Source organism: Pisolithus orientalis (genome assembly GCF_024613125.1).
Source record: "Pisolithus orientalis strain OTSU chromosome Unknown F5J12scaffold_12, whole genome shotgun sequence".
Taxonomy (NCBI): Eukaryota; Fungi; Basidiomycota; class Agaricomycetes; order Boletales; family Pisolithaceae; genus Pisolithus; species Pisolithus orientalis.
The window spans coordinates 615,275-634,176 of record NW_026260793.1 but is presented as its reverse complement, the minus strand read 5'-3'; the positions used below and the strand labels follow the sequence as shown (position 1 = coordinate 634,176).

Genomic DNA, 18,902 nt, shown 5'->3' with positions numbered 1-18,902 from the left:
TAACACAGCCACCTTGTACCACTTTGCACTAGCTAGGAGGGCAGATAAAATAGATAAACGTAGGCAGGACGTGAACACAGTTCGTCGGCACCCTCCCCAGTCATCCCACCCAATCCACGAGGCCGTGATGCCCCACAGGGCCCGCTCGAACGCTCGACCCCCTTCCCGCCCCTCCCGCCTGGTGGCGGGATTGCTCCTTCGGGAAATTCACACGGCATCGCCACCTGCAAATTCATGTGACCGCACTCCGCGCCACAAGTCATCACTGGCCTAGCGAATTTGGGCCCGTTTCTTGGCATCACGGCCTCGTGGATTGGGTGGGATGACTGGGGAGGGTGCCGACGAACTGTGTTCACGTCCTGCCTACGTTTATCTATTTTATCTGCCCTCCTAGCTAGTGCAAAGTGGTACAAGGTGGCTGTGTTAAAAATTATGCAGGGTTAGTATAAAAAGTTGCGCAGGAGCAGTGCTGCAAAAGTCGCGCAATCAGCTGTTTTATTTTTGTTTGTTTAATGTTACAGATGCAGCGTCATATACTCAGTCCACAATTATCAATCAGACGGAGTTGTTTGCCTGTGCGGTAATAACGGCATTCTTCAAGGCCGTAATGACTTCTTCCGGATTGCCAGCATGGAAGATAGCAGTCCCCGCTACTATGACGTTGCTTCCTGAGTGCGAAGTGAACTTCGTTGCCAAAGCCTGTCCAAGAGATTAGGCAGACGTACCTGCCTCTGCGCAACTCTGTACAGTCTTGGGTCCGACCCCGCCATCAACCTCAATATCCTTGTTAGGAAATCGGGCACGCAATTCTGCCACTTTGGGCACACAGCGATCCAAAAATTTCTGCCCGCCACGCCCTAATAACCCATGGTTTGTGCATGAAAAGACCTGAACGTATCGAGGTTCTACACACCAGGATAGACCGTCATGACTAACAACATATCCGCTGCTAGACCTATTTCGTCTGTTATGGCAGTCGAAGGTGTATCAGGGGAAATCGCTACCCCTACTTTCATGTTTTTTTCACGGACGAACTTGATGAGGGACAGGGGATCGGCTTGGTCGGACGTAAGGGTGTGTGAATAAATCGAGCAGGAAGACCATATTGAACGTACAGGTTGCCTCGATGTGGAAGCAGTACAAAGAACCGCCAGCTGCCGCAATGTCATCGACCCACTAACAGCAGATCATGAGTACATGGTAACTCCGAGCAGTTATCCTGTTCCCCACCTTTTCTGGATGTTCAACCATCATATGGCAATCCATGAAAATGCCGGGAACGCTTTTCGCCACGCAAGACAGTACGGGGGCGCCTGTTGCAAAAGGGTGAGGGAGCTACTGAGACCGCTGCCATAAGAATAACCTATGGTAATGTTCGGGACAAAGTGACTGCAATGCGTGTGAGCGTCACCGACCTCGGCAACTACACCGAATACGCACCCGTCCATGACATCTGAGCGGGACAAGCAGGTAGAGGTGTCCAGCTACATGGTCATTTAGCTGAGATAAGATTGCGCACCCATGTGGAGCCATTCCGCTCCTCCTTTGATCATGCGCTTGCATTCTATAGTCAACTGGCCGAAATCTGAGGCGAGGACGGACGGGGAGATGATGGGACGAGGCATGTCGTCTTGTGGAGTGGGAGGCAAGCTCAGACGGTGTGCGGATTAAATAGTGACAGTCTGACAGGAGGCGTCCCTTCCTTTCATGGAGCTGTATTTCTCATTGGATCGATATCAAAAGGAAGACAGGCGAATCGTGCTCTTGGACGGTCCGTGCAGATCCTGTGATAGCACATCTCACATCGGTCGTGTCACCCGGCTACGGAGGGACAGAGGCCTAACCTACCATCGGACGGTGCACCGGCACACCGTTGTCTTTGGTTGTGATATCCTTCTCGTGAATATTCTGCACCGACTCACCGACAGTTGTCAGGCGGCTTCTTGGCACACCATCAGTGAGCGCCAGTTGAGCGTCCACTCGGACGCAATTCCACAGCACCCATGTAACGATCGAGACTACGAACGTATCTAATGCTAACCCGCACGGCTCACACCTCAAGCCAGTGGCTTCCACTGGCGACGAATTTAATCGTACAGCTGCGGTGGAATGGCTAGAAGTGTCAGCGCTTCTGCTGGCGGTGCAGCCTGCACATTTGCTACCAGCTGTACCGGCGTCACCACTGCCGATCACAGCTCACGCTCACGGTTATACCAATTCCACGAGACGAATACTAGAATCATCGCAAAATGCCATGCTGGTCAATGTGCTGCTCTTCATAGCCCACTTGCCCGACGAGAAAGTACCTTTTCAACCTGATACATAGTCACAACAAGACCGAGGATCTGACTGTGATCAATATTGGCATGTCTGTTGGTGGTTGACTGACGTTCTGACGGAATCTCCATCTACTAAGATGATCAAGAAAGCAGCATTCGAACGATTCAGGGCTGTCTTCTAATCCAACGTTGATTATTTACTGGCGCCAGGGATGCATGTTCGATGCAATATATTGACCGACAAGTTACAAAGCAAGGTCGGTCGAAATCCCAGGGGCGAGCCACATGTTAGGGCAGGAATAGAAATCCACATCTACCTGTATGGTAGTCGTCACTCTTCCTGGTTCATGTCCTTGTTTACCTGGGAAGTAATGTCAAATCGCATCCCATATTCAGTGTATTACACGCTGCGTCGACGAACCTCTGCTTTGAAGAAAAGCGAGTTGTTGCCCCAAGGGAAAGGTTTCACCCGACGGTTTAGGTATTCATAAGCAGGAGGTTCAGGTAGCTTCCCGCCATGCAACTCTTTCTCATGCTCTTCGTGGGCGTGGTGCTCATGCTCGACGTTGTATACCCATGCCATACACAGAACGACTAAATTAGGCGTTTGGTGAGTGAGATGATATTGATCAATTGCGCAACGTACTCGACGGGAACGCAACATAATAGCTACAGAGAAGGTCAGCAGAAGATCTCGTCAAGAACGATTAGTACATACCTGATTTTACGCCAAAGTTCAGTGGATGCTTTGGCAATGTAAGTCAAGTATGAAAAATTATTGAGCTTTGTGGTCCTTGCCTTGGGCATGTTCTTGAACAGCCTGTCGTTTGGCAAAATAATCGCCTCCTGTTGCATCAGCTGCGAATCTGCGCGAGCCTCTTGGTATGGCGCGAACGGTTGCGCGAGCAGCGTTCCTGGCCAGGAAGTTCATTGTGGAGAATGAAGCAGTACTCTGGATTGCGGACGGCATCGGGAAGGCATGTCGAGTAGATTCAATGTCCGACCATCTCCGCTTGAAAGACTTCAAGTCTATTATGTAGGAAGGTGACGCGTACGCCATTGGCAAGTCCTCCACATTCGTGATTATGGTCGTTCGTGCTCACTCATCAGCGGCTGGCGCGCTCGCATTGCTCTCGGAACCGGACATAGTGTTCAAGCAGCATGCTCTGAAGGCTTTAAACCAGCTTGTTCCTCAGTTTTGGGCGGAAATTTCAGAACACATTGCCCTCATGTGCGTGTTTCACCAGAGACATGTTGTAACTTGTCTGACTCCCGTTCGCAATTCAGCGAGAGCTTGTACGAGTTTGAAGAGCTCCCAAAGGAAGTCCGTGACATCGCTGCTCTGCTTGCAAGCAAGGTGTACTACTACCTCGGCGAGTACGACGAGGCGTTATCGTTTGCCCTCGATGCAGGCAACGCGTTTCAGGCAGAGACTCGAACATATGACGCAAAGGAGTATGTGGAAACTGTTGTTTGTAAGTCGCGATGCTACTTTTCTCTGATAATTCGTATACATGATAATTGGCTCTTAGCCAAGGCAATTGACAGATACATTCACTTGTGCTCGAACTGAGGTTTCTTCCGGTTCGAAGATTGAGGCTCGATTGCAGTTCATTATAGAAACCATATTCCAGCGGTGCATAGATGAAGGGGAGTACAAACAGGTGATACATCACCCTGCGTCTCTATACCCATTTTCTCATCGCGCTATTAGGCCATTGGCATTGCTTTGGAATCCCGTCGGCTCGACATAATTTCCCAAATTTACAACCTCACCGGCGATGTTTCCCTCTTATCTTATGCCATGGGAATTGTTCTTGATACGGGTTTCTCCCTCTCCTATCGTGATCAAGTTCTTAATTTCTTGTCGCCACTGTTCCCGCTACCATCGCAAGCCAATTCTACACACATGCTTGCGCTTGCACGGCTTCACGTGACGTTGAACAACCCTTCTATAACGGTCTCCCTACTGTCTTCACTGGTTCCAAAGGAGAAGCTCGTTGCCTATCAATTCGCATTCGATTTGGTAGAAGGTGGGGCAAGAGATTTCTTGGAAGGGGTGCGGAAGGACCTTCCCCAAGGTAAAGATGTGAGATTCGAGTTTTCGATTTGTATGAATCTTGCCACTAATGCGAAGTAGGAAACCAAGGAAATCCTTGAAAACCTCCGCAACATATTAGGAGGGGAAGAAACTGTGAAACTCTACCTAGAGTTCTTGAAACGGAACAACAAAGTGGACATGCTCATCTTAAAGCATAGTAAAGTAAGTGTTGACGTCGAATCAACTGAAACCTCATTTCATTAGAATTACAGGATGTACTGGAACCTCGGTCCTCCATATACCACACAGCACTTACACTGCAAAATGCATTCATGCATGCAGGAACAACATCCGATATATTCCTCAGGGAACATCTAGAGTGGCTAGGAATGGCTACAAATTGGGCCAAGTTCTCCACTACCGCAGCACTTGGTGTCATCCACAAGGGGTACTTCCAACAAGGGATGACCATTCTAGGTCCTTACCTTCCTCAAACTGGCACCGAAAGTCAGATACAGGGTGCAATGTATTCGGAAGGTGGAGCATTGTACGCTTTGGGTATGATCAATGCTTATGGAGGCGGCCAAACCGTGGATTATCTCCGGGAAGCTCTGCGAAGCTCTCAGAACGAAGTTGTTCAACACGGTGCCGCCCTCGGACTTGGCATTGCTGGGATGGGTAGTCGGAACACTGATGCTTATGATGATTTGCGGGAGACTCTTTTTTCGGATTCTGCTGTTGCTGGAGAGGCCGCTGGTTATGCCATGGGCTTGATCATGCTCGGTTCTGCCAGCCAGGCGCGTGCGGAGGAAATGATCACTTATGCGCGTGAAACTCAGCATGAGAAGATTATTCGGGGCGTGGCGATGGGATTGTCGTTTGTGTTTTATGGACGGCAGGAAGAAGCTGATGACACCATCCGGCTACTATTAGCCGAAAAGGTTGGTGGCATTCGTTCACAACACGTTTTTGTGCCTGACGACTGTTCCAGGATCCGATCTTGCGCTACGGAGGTGTTTACACCTTAGCTCTTGCATACGCAGGAACTTCAAATAATGATGCAGTGCGACGCTTGTTGCATATTGCAGTATCGGACACATCTGATGATGTGCGGAGGGCTGCCGTGATTTCGCTGGCATTTTTACTATTTAAAAATCCCGGCCAAGTTCCTCGAATTGTGCAACTCCTGAGCGAAAGTTACAATCCGCACGTGAGATGTGGTGCCACATTAGCTCTAGGTATTGCATGTGCAGGTACCGGTATGCAGGTAAGACGGTGAATTCGGATCTAGCTGTATAGCTCAACGCCAGCTTGCAGGATGCCGTTCAGATTCTGGAACCAATGACTAAGGACGGCGTGGACTTCGTCCGTCAGGGAGCTTTTATTGCTCTCGGCATGATCCTTGTCCAACAGTCTGAGTCGACTCCTTCTATGGCATCGACTCGCGCCCTCTACGCGAAGGTGATATCCGATAAGCATGAGGACCCGATGGCACGTTTTGGTGCTGCCCTTGGTCAAGGTCTTATTGATGCGGGGGGGCGCAATGTTACCATTAGCCTTCAAAGCCGTGCAGGTACCCGCAATACAAGTGCTATTGTGGGGATGACACTATTCTGTCAATTCTGGTATTGGTACCCATTGGCTCACTGCGCGTGCCTTGCCTTTGAGCCAACTGCTATCATCGGCCTCAACGAGGACTTGAAGGTCTAGCATTTCTCTCTTGCACAGGTTAGATCATCATTGAAATCTTTCAGGTGCCTAAATTTGAATTTGTGTCGAATGCGCGACCGAGTTTGTTTGCCTATCCTGCGCCAGCAACACCACCTAAGAAGGAGACGGCCGCTAAGATGGTCACTGCCGTGCTTTCTACCACTGCGAAGGTGAAGGCAAGAGAGAAAAAGAAGGCTGCCGCCGACCAGGAGAGTATGGACACAGTGAGTGCTTAAGCTCGAGTATCGACGGTGAGCCCTGATTCCTCGGAAGGACGAGAAGGTGGAAGTCAGGAAGGACACAGACGTAGAAATGAAGACCGAAGAGGCCCCCTCGTCGTCAAGACGGAAGTCTGAACCTGCCTCTGAAAAACTGGCCAATTTTTCTCGTGTTACCCCTATTCAGCTGGGCTACGTCAGCTTCCCATCTGATGGTCGATACCAGCCCGTCCGCCCGGTAACGTCCAACACACTAATTCCCAAGGGTACCAAGGGAGCATCCTCTCAGCCCACTAAAAAAGGGCTGGTATCAGAACGGTACGCTGGTGGGGGCGGCATCTTAATCTTGGTTGATGAGCGTCCAATCGAGGAAGCCGAGTTCATCGAGCTCCAACCCCCGGCTCCACCGGGCGGCGGTCCCACCGGAGGTGCTGTGCCAAACGGCCATGCGGACGTCGCAGACCGTCAGTTGCACATCGACCTGAGTTCAAACACAGAGGCGGACCCGCCTGAGCCCTTCGAGGTGCGTGACGATCTCCCCATCGTGAACAATGACTGACTAGCAGCTGCAGTATCCATTTGATAGCTGAAGTATTACCTCGGGAGTCGTATTACAGTAAACGAACGCCCCTCAGACTGTTGTAGTTTTGACAATTTTTGTGTGGAACTTGCCACTGAGAGAGTGCACGTGACTTGCTGTGACCTTGCGTATGCGCGATCTCTGAAAAGACGCGAGTGGCCGGTCGCTCGCTTTCATCTTTTTCATCTATCTTTGTATCCCCGCGCGAAAGATCAAACTTATCGGCCATGGAGTCACGCACGATGGAACATCGGAGAGCCAGTACGTGTTCTGATGCGACCCACAATAATATCAGTGTCCAATCCGTCCATCAGCCTATAAGAACAAAGGTGGCCTGAAGCAGGATGATCTTAGGCGGCGTCGCGAAGAGCAACAGGTCGAAATTAGACGACAGAAACGTGAGGAGAACATCGCGAAAAGGAGGAATTTCCTCCCGACATCCTCTCTCGACTCTGATGAAGAGCCAACGACGAGCTCTTGGGAGCCGCCAGTATGTATCCGAACATCTTGCTTTATCTCTGTAACTAATTTTGGTTAGCTTGCGGAAGAAATGATCTCGGGTGTGTTCTCAAACGACCCAGATCGTCAGCTAGACGCGACGACCAAGTTCAGAAAGTTGTTGTCAAAGGAGAGGAACCCTCCCATCGACAAAGTCATCGAATGTGGTGTAGTCCCCCGATTTGTAGAATTTCTGCGAGGCGGAAATTCTATGCTCCAGGTGGGTGGTGTTTGTCTCTTTGCATTGCTGGAGTACTTGATACGAAGCACATTGATCGCAGTTCGAGGCAGCCTGGGCACTGACAAATATCGCCTCAGGAACCGCAGAGCATACCCAAGTCGTCATTGCTAGCGGAGCTGTCCCTGAGTTCATCAATCTCCTATCTTCCCCAGTGTTGGACGTCCGCGAACAAGCTGTGTGGGCCTTGGGAAACATTGCTGGTGACAGCCCGCAATGCAGAGATTATGTCTTGCAGCAGGGTGCACTGAGGCCCTTGTTACAACTCCTGAGTGAGAACCACAAATTAAGCATGCTGAGGAACGCTACATGGACCTTGAGCAACTTCTGCCGAGGAAAGAACCCGCAACCAGATTGGGAACTGGTGAGTTCCGTTCACTCAAGTTCCCCCCTCCTTTAACGGGCACTGATACTTATTCTGTAGATCTCCCCTTCGTTGTCTGTCTTGACGAAGCTAATCTACTCGATGGATGACGAGATTCTGATAGATGCTTGCTGGGCTATCTCCTACCTCTCAGATGGCTCTAATGATAAAATCCAAGCCGTCATCGAGTCGGCCGTGTGCCGAAGACTGGTAGATCTTCTCATGCATCCTTCAACTGCTGTGCAGACCCCTGCTCTCCGTTCCATTGGAAACATCGTCACCGGGGACGATCTTCAGACTCAAGTGGTCATTGCATCCGGCGCTCTCCCTGCGTTACTCTCTCTGCTGTCTTCACCGAAGGAAGGCATCAGAAAAGAGGCTTGTTGGACCATCTCCAACATCACAGCAGGATCGCCTGCTCAGATTCAAGCGGTTATCGACGCCAACATTATTCCACCACTTATCAACATCCTTCAAAATGCAGATTTCAAAACCCGCAAAGAAGCCTGTTGGGCCATTTCGAACGCTACGTCCGGTGGCCTCCAGGAACCTGCACAGATCCGTTATCTTGTTTCCCAGGGTTGCATCAAACCTCTTTGTGACCTGCTGACCATGATGGACAACAAGATTATCCAGGTGGCTCTTGATGGACTCGACAACATCTTAAAAGTCGGTGAGATGGACAAGCAGGCTGCAGGACCGGGTGCTGTCAATCAATATGCCGTGTATGTCGAGGAGGCTGGTGGGATGGTGACCATCCACAATCTTCAGTCGCATGACAATTTGGATATCTATAAAAAGGCATTCAACATCATGGACAAGTACTTCCCCGACGAAGAAGAGGTCGACGCAGCTATCAGTGCTCCTAGCGTCGACTCTTCCGGCGCTTATGCTGTGAGTGATCGTGATCTGTGTATGGTTGATTAACGCTGATCTTTTGAATGTATAGTTCCACTCTGATGTCAGTGCCCCGCAAGGTGGCTTCAGCTTTGGCCAACAGTGATTCATGTCCTCACACCCACACTGTTAAACTTTCTCCTCTTCAATCGCCGTTCTGCGTAATGAAATGTCACGTATTCCCTGCATACAGCTAGTTGTAGTTGGTACCTATCTGTAGCGACACGCGTCTAACGGACGCTCTGCAGTTCGCAAGTAACGAAGTTTGTATTGTCCATGAAGACGTACTCGTAGTGGATTGGTAATTGGCGACGATTATTTGATTTTGCCGTACTTGTAACTTTTGAGGGGCGATTTACCGCAAGTTGACCAGGAATCAGATTAAGAGTCAACTAGTCACGGCCACCCCGTGCAGGGTCAACTTATGGCGTCTCAGATCCTCCCCCTCGGTGAGCGTGAATTATGGTAGAACGATGGTGACTGCTCATAGCGGCGCGTTTTTTTGTAGAACTCATTGATAGATGTATCGGATCGCGCATATGGGTGATCATGAAAAATGACCGCGAGTTCACCGGGACCCTCTTGGGTTTCGACGACTTTGTCAGTGAGTGGAGCCCGCAATATTCTACTGTACCTAACAAACTTCCCATGTCCGCAGATATGGTGTTGGAGGACGTGACAGAATAGTGAGTCTGAGCCTCCGATCGGGGCTCCACTTGCGCATCGATTTTTGCAGCGAGACGACTCCCCAAGGCATAAAGCACGCGAAACTCAATCAGACGTTGCTTAACGGGAACAATATTTGCATGGCACGTATCTGATGTCCTACATCCGTATGGACCGCTACTCATTCGAACCACATAGCTGATCCCTGGTAGCTCGGGTCCGGATTCGTGACGAGCCTCAAATCGGAATTGAGTATTCACTGCACACTAGTAGGATCCACGATTCGGGTGATTCTAGTATTAAGTTCATCATATGCGAACCAAGGTCGCGCTTTACACCGAATTTACATCTGGACTTCTACATACTGTCCCTCCCGATAAATTGCTAGTGTACTAGTTGTCCGGACCAAACAGAGTCACAACACATGCGAGTGTCTTTCACTTAGCTGTTCTTTGACAAAGCCAACCGACCACGATGACCGTCCGCCTGCGCATGGCTCTCCACGGCACCAGGCACAACCGTATTTTTCATTTGGTCGCCATAGATCATCGTAGACGCCGCGATGCCAAGCCCATAGAGCTCTTGGGTGTATTCGAGCCATCCCCGAAGTTGGACAAAGTCGGGGAGCATTCGTATAAGACCATGAAATGGAGTGTCGATAGAATCAAGTATTGGTTGGGCGTCGGAGCCGTTCCAAGCAAACCCGTAACACGCTTTCTGGAATGGGTGGGTATAGAAGTTTTGGACTTGGTTGTGTACTTAAGAGTAACTCCAGGGGGGAATCATACCGCCGGACTCAGGATACTCTTCCAAACCTCTTTCGCCGCAGCATCTGGGAACCCATCCGAATCCTCAATCATCGACACAATGCGGATCATAGAGTGAGATGCCGTCCGGATTCGAGTAAGTATTGGGTTCCTTCTACGCAACCACACCTAGGTACTTCTGTTAGCCTTGCTTTCCTACTGTCCATCACTAAGTGCCTGACTCAGACGACGTCTGTGGTAGTTGTAAAGTGCCACCCATTCTATACTATGGTACTGCCTTCTCGTAAAAGGGCAGAGAGCTTGCTGTGGCCTGCAATCTCAGCCAATTCCGCTGCTGTCAAGTTATCCGGATCCTAAAGCCAGATGAGCAACTGAAGCCGACAACAGGTACAAAGTACCTTGAGCAACGGGTCCCCGCCGTGCTCGAGTAGCACTTTAGCTGTAGGCAAATTTCCTCTATCAAAAGCAAGGTGTAACGCCGTATATCCCTGATGGTTGACATGCGTTTATCATCGGGCAAGGAATCGGCACGGTCAGGAACCTACGAATTCGTCACGTTCATTGATATCCAGTAGTGGGTGTGCCTCCAGGAATCGAGAGACCTTGTCTGGATCTCCTTCAATAGCTAGTTTGTGCAGCGTCTCTGCTCCGTCCTGAGTTATGGGCCGCGCTAGAGCACTGACAGTTGTGCCCATGCCTCCTCTATGATTGCTCGCAGAATCGGAGACTCTCATGCCTAGCTCATCATCCCACACCTCACCAGGCGATGCCTGATCCGAAGGGCTAATCAGTTGAGTACCTGCGTCACCAGGTATCCACCCGAGTTCGCGCGCGATCTCCAGATACCTCTTCTCAGCGTCTGCCTTGCGATCGTTGTACGTCTTTTCCGTGCTAGTCCAAGCATCCCATTTCGCGCGTCCTGTCATGTCAAACAGCGAGGGTCGCGAGGTCTGCGGCAGCGGGGAGACCGTAAGAAACTTGTACAACCCATATAACTGTAGATTGCACCAAGTCAGGCCTCGCTTACAGTCAAGAAATCTCGGCCAACCTCGAGCTTTGTGCTATTTGGTACGCTGGAGAGTGATGACCCACGCGACAGATAGGCTGCTGCCTCCAGCAAAGCCGGGGACGCCGACCCGTCCATAGTCGTAGTACACAGGTAACGTGTCTTATGTAAACAAGAGAACCCCAATGTATCTACGCATCTACCTGGGTATACTAAGGAAGGTGTATGGAACTCGTTATCTATACGAGACCAGCCGCTTTCATAGCCTGTATAGGTGAACAGCATTTGTAAGTGTGTTTTGCTTTCGCCGGAAACAACAAACCTTGAGCATTTCTGCACCAATTTTTGCTGGACTATCGGTGACAATGGCACCAGCCTTTTCAAGTGCGGCTACTTTATCTGTAGCAGCGCCTGGAAAGGGATCAGGAGAACGTCGCCGCAGGATAATCGTACCACTCACCTTTTCCACCAGAGATGATGGCACCGGCATGGCCCATACGACGTCCAGGTGGAGCAGTCCGACCAGCAATAAAGCCCACGACCGGTTTGGGATTCTTGCGTGTTTTGTTGTACTTCTCCAAATACTCGGCGGCCTCCTCTTCCATGGAACCACCGATCTCGCCAATGATGACAATTCCTGGCGAAGAATTAACGACAACGTTCGAGATGAATGGAAAAAGAGCTAAAACTGATTACCTTCTGTGGCGTCGTCCTCAAGGAAGACTTTGATAACGTCGATGTGTCGTGTGCCAGGGAATGGGTCACCGCCGATGCCCACACAAAGTGACTGTCCGAGTCCAACGTCCGTTGTTTGAGCAACAGCTTCATACGTCAGCGTGCCGGACCGAGAAACGATACCTGGGTGAGGTGTTTCAGGCCAGGCCTCCCCCTACTTGTAACGGAAGACTTACCGATTTTGCCGGGCTTGTGTATGTGGCCGGGCTGGATACCCATCTTGCAGCCCAGTGGGTTGATGACACCAGGGCAATTAGGCCCGACAAGGCGTGACTTGGACTGACTCTCGAGAACATTCACCACCTGCAAGGCGGGTGTTGGACAAGTAACGGAGCAAAATGCAAGCAGTCTCACCCTTATCTCATCTGCCTGTGGAATACCCTCTGTGATACAAACAATCAAACCAATCTCGTTCTCGACGGCCTCTATGATGGCATCTGCGGCCGTTGGTGGTGGGACATACAGGACAGTAGCATCGGGTTGTGTTTCTCTGACGGCCTGATACAAGGAGGGTCAACCTAAGCGTCACCACGACGGGAGTACACATACCTCCCGGACGGAGCCAAACACAGGCAGACCGAGATGAGTTTGACCCGCCTTGTTGGGAGAAACACCCCCCACCATTTTGGTACCGTAAGCTAATGCCTCCCTGCAGTGGAATGTGCCCTATTGCGGCACTCAGTCAAGGTATTGCTCTTCTGGGGCCACAAAATGAGTTGGTCTGCTCACGGTTTTGCCAGTAAAACCTTGGCAAAGCACCTTTGTATCCTTGTGGATACGCAAGTTCTGGATAGTATCACTATAGCTCCTGCGGGCGGTCGAAGTGGAGAACGACCGGAGACCTGCTATGGTCAAAATTAAAACACAATATCAGCTTCAAGTTCCTCGGTGTACGTACCATTAGAGGCGGTGGACCGACCAAGGCAGCGAAGCATCGTGGATTGAGTAGCAGGAAATGCGAAACAGCTTTTGAACCCTTCCGTTCTCGACCGGCAGTGCCGGTCTGTCGCACCAAATCGGGAAACTCGGACTATGGTCCATAGCAATGTTAACAACCTATCGAAGTTACACAAGTCTCGTATATCATTTATTCATTCAGTGGTGCTACACGTCGCCGGTCTCGAGCTTTCCTAGAGGCTCGGTTAAAACTAAGAACTGCGTACTTCACTTTATCAAATTGCCGGGTGTCAACTGCGCTGTTGAGAGTCTTCAGTCGACGTCCTGCATGTAGGGGCAAGAATCAACGTACTTGGACACATCTACCAGAAACTGCTGTTTGGCTTCGTTTGGTGCGCTTGTCGCAGGTAATTGCTGCAGAACCACCGGCAGCCACACCAGGATCTGGGAGGGAAGTAACGTGGATAGGGAGCGAAGGATGGAGATAACGCATGACGCAGAATCCTCAGGAAAGTCGCCAACCAAACCACTTAATAAATAGCCAACAAGATCAAAGCCCTCTTTCTCTAGCACCGCTTTGATAGCAGCGGCGTAGAGACCATTCTTGGGGTTCGGGGGAACAGACGAGAAACAGTCGTGGGTCACAATGTTTCGGAACAAATCCAGCGCTGCAAAAGTTATGTCAGAGTGGATAAGGCCAAGTGTAGCCATCGACACCCGAAATGCCAGTGGAAATGCAGAGGACTGGTAGAAAACATCTGGAACCACGTCTTCAAGTTGCAAAAGCATTTGCACGTAGTCTTCCAAAACTGCCGATAACCACGACTTCAGCATCATATGCAATACCAGGTATGTTACTGACCGTCTGGTATGTCTCTAGCCGCTGTCGATTGCAGTAAGCTAACCAGTTTGTTCGTAGACCGCTCGAATAACTCCTGAAAAGAGCGCTGGAGGGCTGGTTCGGATTCCCGACCAAATCTCCCAACAATCTTTCCTGCAATCCATAAGAAAGCAGAAAATCCAGTCGCCTCAAAAGACGAGACCATCCGTGACAATAAGGCGGGCGCAATAGGGAGCGCCGATCGGCCAAAGAGCGCCAGTGCAGGGCGAAGTACACGAGTTGTTCGTTCCGTAGTGTCATAATCAAAGGCAAACTTGGCAATAAAGACATCGAAAACAGACCAAGCCTCTCGGCAACTGTTTTGGCAAGCCGCGGGTAAATGATCTCCAAACGGACCGACGACATGCAACATGACTTCCAGATTTTCTAAACCATCTGTGGAGGAGGGGTTGATCAACGTGGATATTACAGAACCAGACGACGTACGGCCTATGTCCTTAAGTTCCTGTTTACTTAGGGAGGTGACCTGGCCAGCGGCCGTGTGGATTTGCGACAAAATGTCCAAGGAGAATGTTTTCAGAGACTCAGCTGCCTTCTCCATAGGCATGGCAGAGATAACATATGCAATAGCCTCATACACTTGCAGTCTGTCGTCTTGAGCTAACTTGCGCCCGGTCGTTTTCAAAAACGCATGCAGGGTTGGAAGGAAGTCTGTAAGATGCTATAGAGAGGATAAACGTGAACTTCAATAAAGCCTGGGGCGACTTACCTGCTTACAGTCCTGGCAAAGATGTTTTAGGGCTTGACCTGCCGCGGCGTTCACATCGTCATTGGAATCCTCAAATCCTGCAGAAATATACTGCAATTGGAAAGATATGTAGTCGGGGTGGCGATTGACCCATTCGGTATATCGAGATATGATGAGCAACGCAGCATACCGAACCCTTTGATGGCTTGGGAGTGATGGTATAAGGTCCATGATCTTTGGGACAGTGTTGTCATCTGATGGGTCTACCTCGGCACCCATTGAACGCATAGCGAACAACGGTGCTTCAATCTCTTGCCACGAAACGGAGCCACCTCGCGAGAGGGCGACGGTGACGAGACCGTACGCGTTCAGTAGGCACGCATCTGCACCTAAGACGAGACAACAGTCTTTCAGCGTATCGCCCATGACGTGCCTGAAGGAACGGAAGTTATCTGCTTCTTGACCCGTCATAGTAGTCGCATCAGGGGGGAAGTGGAGATGGCGGATGATGACATTCGTGAGAGCTTTGTACGCCTCCAATAGTAATGGCTCGACCGAAGCCTTCTTCCCAATAGTCTGAGCCAGACGCATCCAGAAGGGAAACGTAATAGGAACGATATCCAAATCCGGGTAGGCGGAACATTGACCAATAGCTTCGACAATTGGGTAAAAGGTCTCAGTGTGACGGATAATTAGAAGCCGATATGTCTCCCCCGCCTCTGCGAAGATCCGCGCGAACCCCCTAATTTTCTCGGGATCATCTTTACATTCTTCGAGCTTGGGTCTCAAGGCAATGATCCGCGGAACGATGAGTTCGATGACAGACATGTTATCATCCGCTTCCTGCGTCTCGTGAATCAGCTCGCAGATAACGTCCACAGCCGAATCAAAAAGTTCATCCGACGCCAACGCTTCAAAGACGCCGTCGAAGAGCAAAGACTTGCAAAAGGCTTTAATATCGACCTCTCCAGCTATGGTCCACGTGCGTAAGCACTCGAATATCTGGTTTTGCACCGCGGGAGTAACACCTAATGGCAACTCGATGACTGAGTATTGTCATGGGAAGCATGACATGTTTGTGGGCGTACCAGATGCATTATTGTACATGGACAAGAGATCAATAACTCGTCTGGAGTTTACCGTGAGAATCTTGGCGGATCTGTCACGGTACTCGTCATCCTGCGCGAAGGCGTCAGAAGGTAATGGAACGTAATTGAAGTACTCACAGTGACAGGTATTCTCGTGTTGCTAGTCAACTCTTCGGGAAGAACTTTAAGAAATTGTAAGAGGACAGGGACGGTGGCCGGGTTTGGCCCAAATGTCTCGATCATGGTCTGGACGGCGTTGTCCCATGCAGGGAGCTGTAAAGCCAAACCTGCAAGAGCGAGACAGAGCTGGGTGATTATGGCCTTTGGACCGACGTGATACTTGTCTAATGCTGTGATCAGAGTGTCACGCAACGGAAGAAGATTGGCGGCATTGACTTGGTGAAGATCGTAGGTGACCTAGGTCTGGTGAGAGGGGGATGGAGCCACAGCACAGTGACCGACGCTACCTTGGAGCGGAAAGTTTGGGCAGCGAATAATTTCGCGGCTATAGGGGCATCAGGGGAGAGGAGGAGGACATTACAAGTCGACCAGGCCTCGGGCTAGGACGGGGACGGAGGACGAAGTCAGATGTCCTTGTTGCAAGACTGGGCCAAGGGCGAAAGTGGATTTACAGAATGCTGAAAGTCCTGAAGCCAACTATTTGCGTTTTCCAGGGACACCTTGTCTGGTGCGCGGGCGAACACGTCGAGGGCAGAGAGGAGGGCCTGTATACTATCCATGACGCTGTCAAGTGCTTTGTCCTGTGGAGATCAAAAAGTCATCGCTCGCATTATCTGTTTGTCATTGTTTGGGTCGGGACACACCACTAGCACTTGGAGGGGTATAACATCGATTCATTTCGTTAGCAACTACTGGAAAACAAGAAAATCAACGTCCTGGAGACGTGGATTGGTTCCTGGTCGTAAGATAAAGGAAATGAAAGAGACGCTAGCCGGATATCAATTCAAAGGAGTGTAGAAGATATTTCCAGACTGAGGTGTAACGAGTGGGAAGCACGAAGACGATTTACGCAGGCAAATGTACTAAACGGCAAATAAGAACCAACGGGCGCTGCTGGAGCAAAGATGAGGAGAGCTGTGTCCATCACCACGCGGCCTATATGACACAGGTGAGACCCTAACGAAGGAAGCGACGGTTCTTGGTCTGCAATAGCGTTGAGACAGGATGACGGGAACTCGTGCTCGAAGTGACTCACAGCATTCTTTTCGGGAGTAAGCGGTCGACCACTCTCGATCCTCCGCTTCTTCTCCTCCAAATCGCCACGCTGCTTTTCCAGTGCGTCTTTCATCTCTTTGTGTCGAGAGTACAGCTCCTCCTCTGATTGCTTCAATTTGGATTCCTTTTCCTGCACCTTTTGCTGGAACACCATCTTCATTTCGGCTTCCATCTTGGCCAACTTGGCCTCGTGCATGATGCGCTCTTCCTGAATCTTCGCAGAAGGGCTACCAAAAGACATCAGACCGGAAGAAAACGGCTTGCGCGAGAGTATCTTACTTGATCTCGCGGAAGACGCTCGAGTCTTGTGCAACACCCATGCTGAGAAGCTTTTCGGTTCTCCAGTTTTCGTAGAGAACGTCGTTGGTGTACTCCCTCAACTCTTCCATATATGTACGCACGAGCATCTGGCGAAGCTTGACAAAGTCACAGTGGTCTTCGTTATCGACTTCGACGACACCCCATGGATAGGCACGACCACGGACTTCGCGACCGTCAGCAGTTTCGACCAGACTATCTGAGCCGACAACAGCGAATGGAATCTTGCTTGCAATCTCCGCGGCTTCAGCAAGAGTTTCCTCGTCTTCGTTTTCGTATGTAGGAGCCTGGAAAATGTGGATTTTGTGATAGGCAATATCAGCAAGTATCTAATGCCAGAGGGTTAGCTATGAGGAAGGCAAACGTAACAAACAACATACCCTGGCCTTGAAGTCGCGCACTTCCTCATCAGTCAACGTGTCAGCTTTGGCAATGATGGGAATGAGGTTAACACGCGTGTGCAGGCGACGCATGAATTCGATGTCAATCTGCTTAAGACTAGGAACCGAAGTTCGGCGTTAAGGAGAGGAACAACTAAGAGTCACTTACGAGTGTCCTGTGGGTTGGATGAAGTACAGACAGGCATGGACACGGTTGTCCACAATCTTCTGCCTGTTGACACGGTTCTCTTGCTCGAGGTACGAGTCAAAGCGCGACTCGATATTCTCCACTATGGGCCGCCAACTGAATTATGTTTGGAGTCAGACAGAAAATTTACGCAGAAGAAGACGAATACCTCTCGTCGTTGTTAACAAAATCACCGAAGCCAGGAGTGTCAACAACCGTTAAATGCAGACGAACGCCATTCTCCTCGATGTCTTGAAGGTGTCAATAAGCATTCCCTGATCAAAATGAGAGTAACAAACCTGCCCCAATGCTTTCAATGGCCACCGTCTTTGGACGCTCTGCGGAAGGAGGCAGAGAGTCCTTGGGTGGGTATAGAGGCGTATTGAAAAGGGTGTTGATGAGAGTGGACTTGCCCAAGCCCGACTCGCCTACGCAGGAACTAAGAATGAAAGACAAGGGGGTCACACGAGAGACGTACCAACTACCATGGCGGTAAACTGGAAACCCTTGCGCACACTCTTCCTATGAACCTGATTGGGGAGGTTTGCGAAACCAACGTAGCCTGCCAGCTTTTTGCGAATGACAGGCATGGTCGCGTTAGACTGAGCGAGGGAATGCGTAGTACTAGTTCCGTTAGGGTAACCGTTGGAGTACAAGTCAGCCATGAGCACGACAGTCAGTTGTACCGGGTTGAGGAGGAGCGGACGAAAATTAGTTTGGGTGTTGGCCCGCAATGGGGGAAGCGACTTGTCACGGCTTTGTGCTTGTTTGGCTGGGTGGCGGACACAAATAACCGAGCTATTAGCATTTTATTACTGACACATGGAGTCCAAGTATAAGTAAGTATGTAGTAGAAAACATTCAATCATCCCATACATTCGTCCACCCGGATGTACATGTCAAACATCTCTCTAACCGCTGTGTCGTCGCCCTCTCGTACCTGCGAACCAGTCGTGGGGTCGTCGTCATTCCAAAATAATACCCCCTCCTGAGTCAGATATCGGCCTGAACATGCCGAACACCCTGTAAACAGCTCCTTTCTCTTTGTCTCCTCCGCGTCAATCTTTTCCAGCTGCTCTAACGCCGTCAGACTAGACATTCGGCCCATTCCTTCCAACCAGCCACTGCGAGTACTGTCTGAACAGGTGTCTGTGTCGACACCAGAGGGCACTAGGTTGGCGTTGTATATCGTTCTGCCCCGCACTCGC

The 18,902-nt window shown here is 50.4% G+C and overlaps 10 protein-coding genes across 10 annotated transcripts; 4 read left to right on the top strand and 6 right to left on the bottom strand.

Annotated features, from left to right (window-relative positions):
* Positions 1-468: 468 nt before the first annotated feature.
* F5J12DRAFT_827699 (uncharacterized protein) lies at positions 469-1,785 on the bottom strand. Its single transcript, XM_051745573.1, has 7 exons — positions 1,441-1,785; positions 1,364-1,389; positions 1,231-1,313; positions 1,116-1,176; positions 914-1,057; positions 726-857; positions 469-668 (listed from the first exon to the last, which is right to left on the bottom strand). The coding sequence occupies exons 1-7, from the start codon at positions 1,446-1,448 to the stop codon at positions 556-558; spliced, it is 567 nt and encodes a 188-aa protein (XP_051600571.1). The 5' UTR covers positions 1,449-1,785; the 3' UTR covers positions 469-555.
* Positions 1,786-2,679: 894 nt separating this feature from the next.
* On the bottom strand, positions 2,680-3,210 carry F5J12DRAFT_719684 (COX6A, subunit VIa of cytochrome c oxidase; the record flags this gene model as incomplete). The annotated part of the gene is made up of 4 exons (XM_051741183.1): positions 2,680-2,873; positions 2,926-2,948; positions 2,998-3,062; positions 3,097-3,210. 4 exons carry the CDS (start codon positions 3,208-3,210, stop codon positions 2,680-2,682), a joined length of 396 nt encoding a protein of 131 aa, XP_051600570.1.
* Positions 3,211-3,338: 128 nt separating this feature from the next.
* On the top strand, positions 3,339-6,992 carry F5J12DRAFT_827685 (26S proteasome regulatory complex non-ATPase subcomplex Rpn2 Psmd1 subunit). Its single transcript, XM_051745572.1, has 11 exons — positions 3,339-3,510; positions 3,567-3,754; positions 3,828-3,943; positions 3,994-4,368; positions 4,420-4,542; positions 4,593-5,261; positions 5,312-5,587; positions 5,638-6,024; positions 6,075-6,254; positions 6,304-6,771; positions 6,821-6,992. Exons 1-11 carry the CDS (start codon positions 3,365-3,367, stop codon positions 6,836-6,838), a joined length of 2,946 nt encoding a protein of 981 aa, XP_051600569.1. The 5' UTR covers positions 3,339-3,364; the 3' UTR covers positions 6,839-6,992.
* F5J12DRAFT_827681 (ARM repeat-containing protein) lies at positions 6,979-9,155 on the top strand. Its single transcript, XM_051745571.1, has 6 exons — positions 6,979-7,089; positions 7,143-7,318; positions 7,367-7,546; positions 7,608-7,928; positions 7,989-8,822; positions 8,878-9,155. The coding sequence occupies exons 1-6, from the start codon at positions 7,056-7,058 to the stop codon at positions 8,929-8,931; spliced, it is 1,599 nt and encodes a 532-aa protein (XP_051600568.1). The 5' UTR covers positions 6,979-7,055; the 3' UTR covers positions 8,932-9,155.
* An 18-nt stretch (positions 9,156-9,173) lies between these two features.
* Positions 9,174-9,955, top strand: F5J12DRAFT_827678 (like-Sm ribonucleoprotein). Its single transcript, XM_051745570.1, has 5 exons — positions 9,174-9,274; positions 9,334-9,429; positions 9,484-9,511; positions 9,562-9,634; positions 9,690-9,955. The coding sequence occupies exons 1-5, from the start codon at positions 9,250-9,252 to the stop codon at positions 9,720-9,722; spliced, it is 255 nt and encodes an 84-aa protein (XP_051600567.1). The 5' UTR covers positions 9,174-9,249; the 3' UTR covers positions 9,723-9,955.
* On the top strand, positions 9,936-10,634 carry F5J12DRAFT_70331 (ribosomal protein S16 domain-containing protein). Its single transcript, XM_051740535.1, has 3 exons — positions 9,936-10,217; positions 10,267-10,394; positions 10,500-10,634. The coding sequence occupies exons 1-2, from the start codon at positions 9,966-9,968 to the stop codon at positions 10,369-10,371; spliced, it is 357 nt and encodes a 118-aa protein (XP_051600566.1). The 5' UTR covers positions 9,936-9,965; the 3' UTR covers positions 10,372-10,394; positions 10,500-10,634.
* Positions 10,519-11,402, bottom strand: F5J12DRAFT_905355 (acyl CoA binding protein-domain-containing protein; the record flags this gene model as incomplete). Its single annotated transcript, XM_051748648.1, has 4 exons — positions 10,519-10,611; positions 10,657-10,746; positions 10,804-11,253; positions 11,307-11,402. 4 exons carry the CDS (start codon positions 11,400-11,402, stop codon positions 10,519-10,521), a joined length of 729 nt encoding a protein of 242 aa, XP_051600565.1.
* Positions 11,403-11,503: 101 nt separating this feature from the next.
* On the bottom strand, positions 11,504-12,934 carry F5J12DRAFT_892255 (succinate-CoA ligase; the record flags this gene model as incomplete). The annotated part of the gene is made up of 9 exons (XM_051747560.1): positions 11,504-11,530; positions 11,587-11,675; positions 11,725-11,901; positions 11,961-12,122; positions 12,176-12,302; positions 12,354-12,497; positions 12,549-12,665; positions 12,729-12,844; positions 12,898-12,934. 9 exons carry the CDS (start codon positions 12,932-12,934, stop codon positions 11,504-11,506), a joined length of 996 nt encoding a protein of 331 aa, XP_051600564.1.
* A 152-nt stretch (positions 12,935-13,086) lies between these two features.
* F5J12DRAFT_719896 (armadillo-type protein) lies at positions 13,087-16,313 on the bottom strand (the record flags this gene model as incomplete). Its single annotated transcript, XM_051741200.1, has 9 exons — positions 13,087-13,195; positions 13,249-13,705; positions 13,759-14,172; positions 14,224-14,458; positions 14,507-15,513; positions 15,574-15,664; positions 15,712-15,990; positions 16,041-16,133; positions 16,206-16,313. The coding sequence occupies 9 exons, from the start codon at positions 16,311-16,313 to the stop codon at positions 13,087-13,089; spliced, it is 2,793 nt and encodes a 930-aa protein (XP_051600563.1).
* Positions 16,314-16,630: 317 nt separating this feature from the next.
* F5J12DRAFT_70225 (Septin-domain-containing protein) lies at positions 16,631-18,451 on the bottom strand. The gene is made up of 8 exons (XM_051740520.1): positions 18,173-18,451; positions 17,994-18,122; positions 17,864-17,945; positions 17,677-17,811; positions 17,508-17,625; positions 17,089-17,456; positions 16,790-17,036; positions 16,631-16,737 (listed from the first exon to the last, which is right to left on the bottom strand). Exons 1-8 carry the CDS (start codon positions 18,357-18,359, stop codon positions 16,711-16,713), a joined length of 1,293 nt encoding a protein of 430 aa, XP_051600562.1. The 5' UTR covers positions 18,360-18,451; the 3' UTR covers positions 16,631-16,710.
* Between the last annotated feature and the right edge of the window lie 451 nt (positions 18,452-18,902).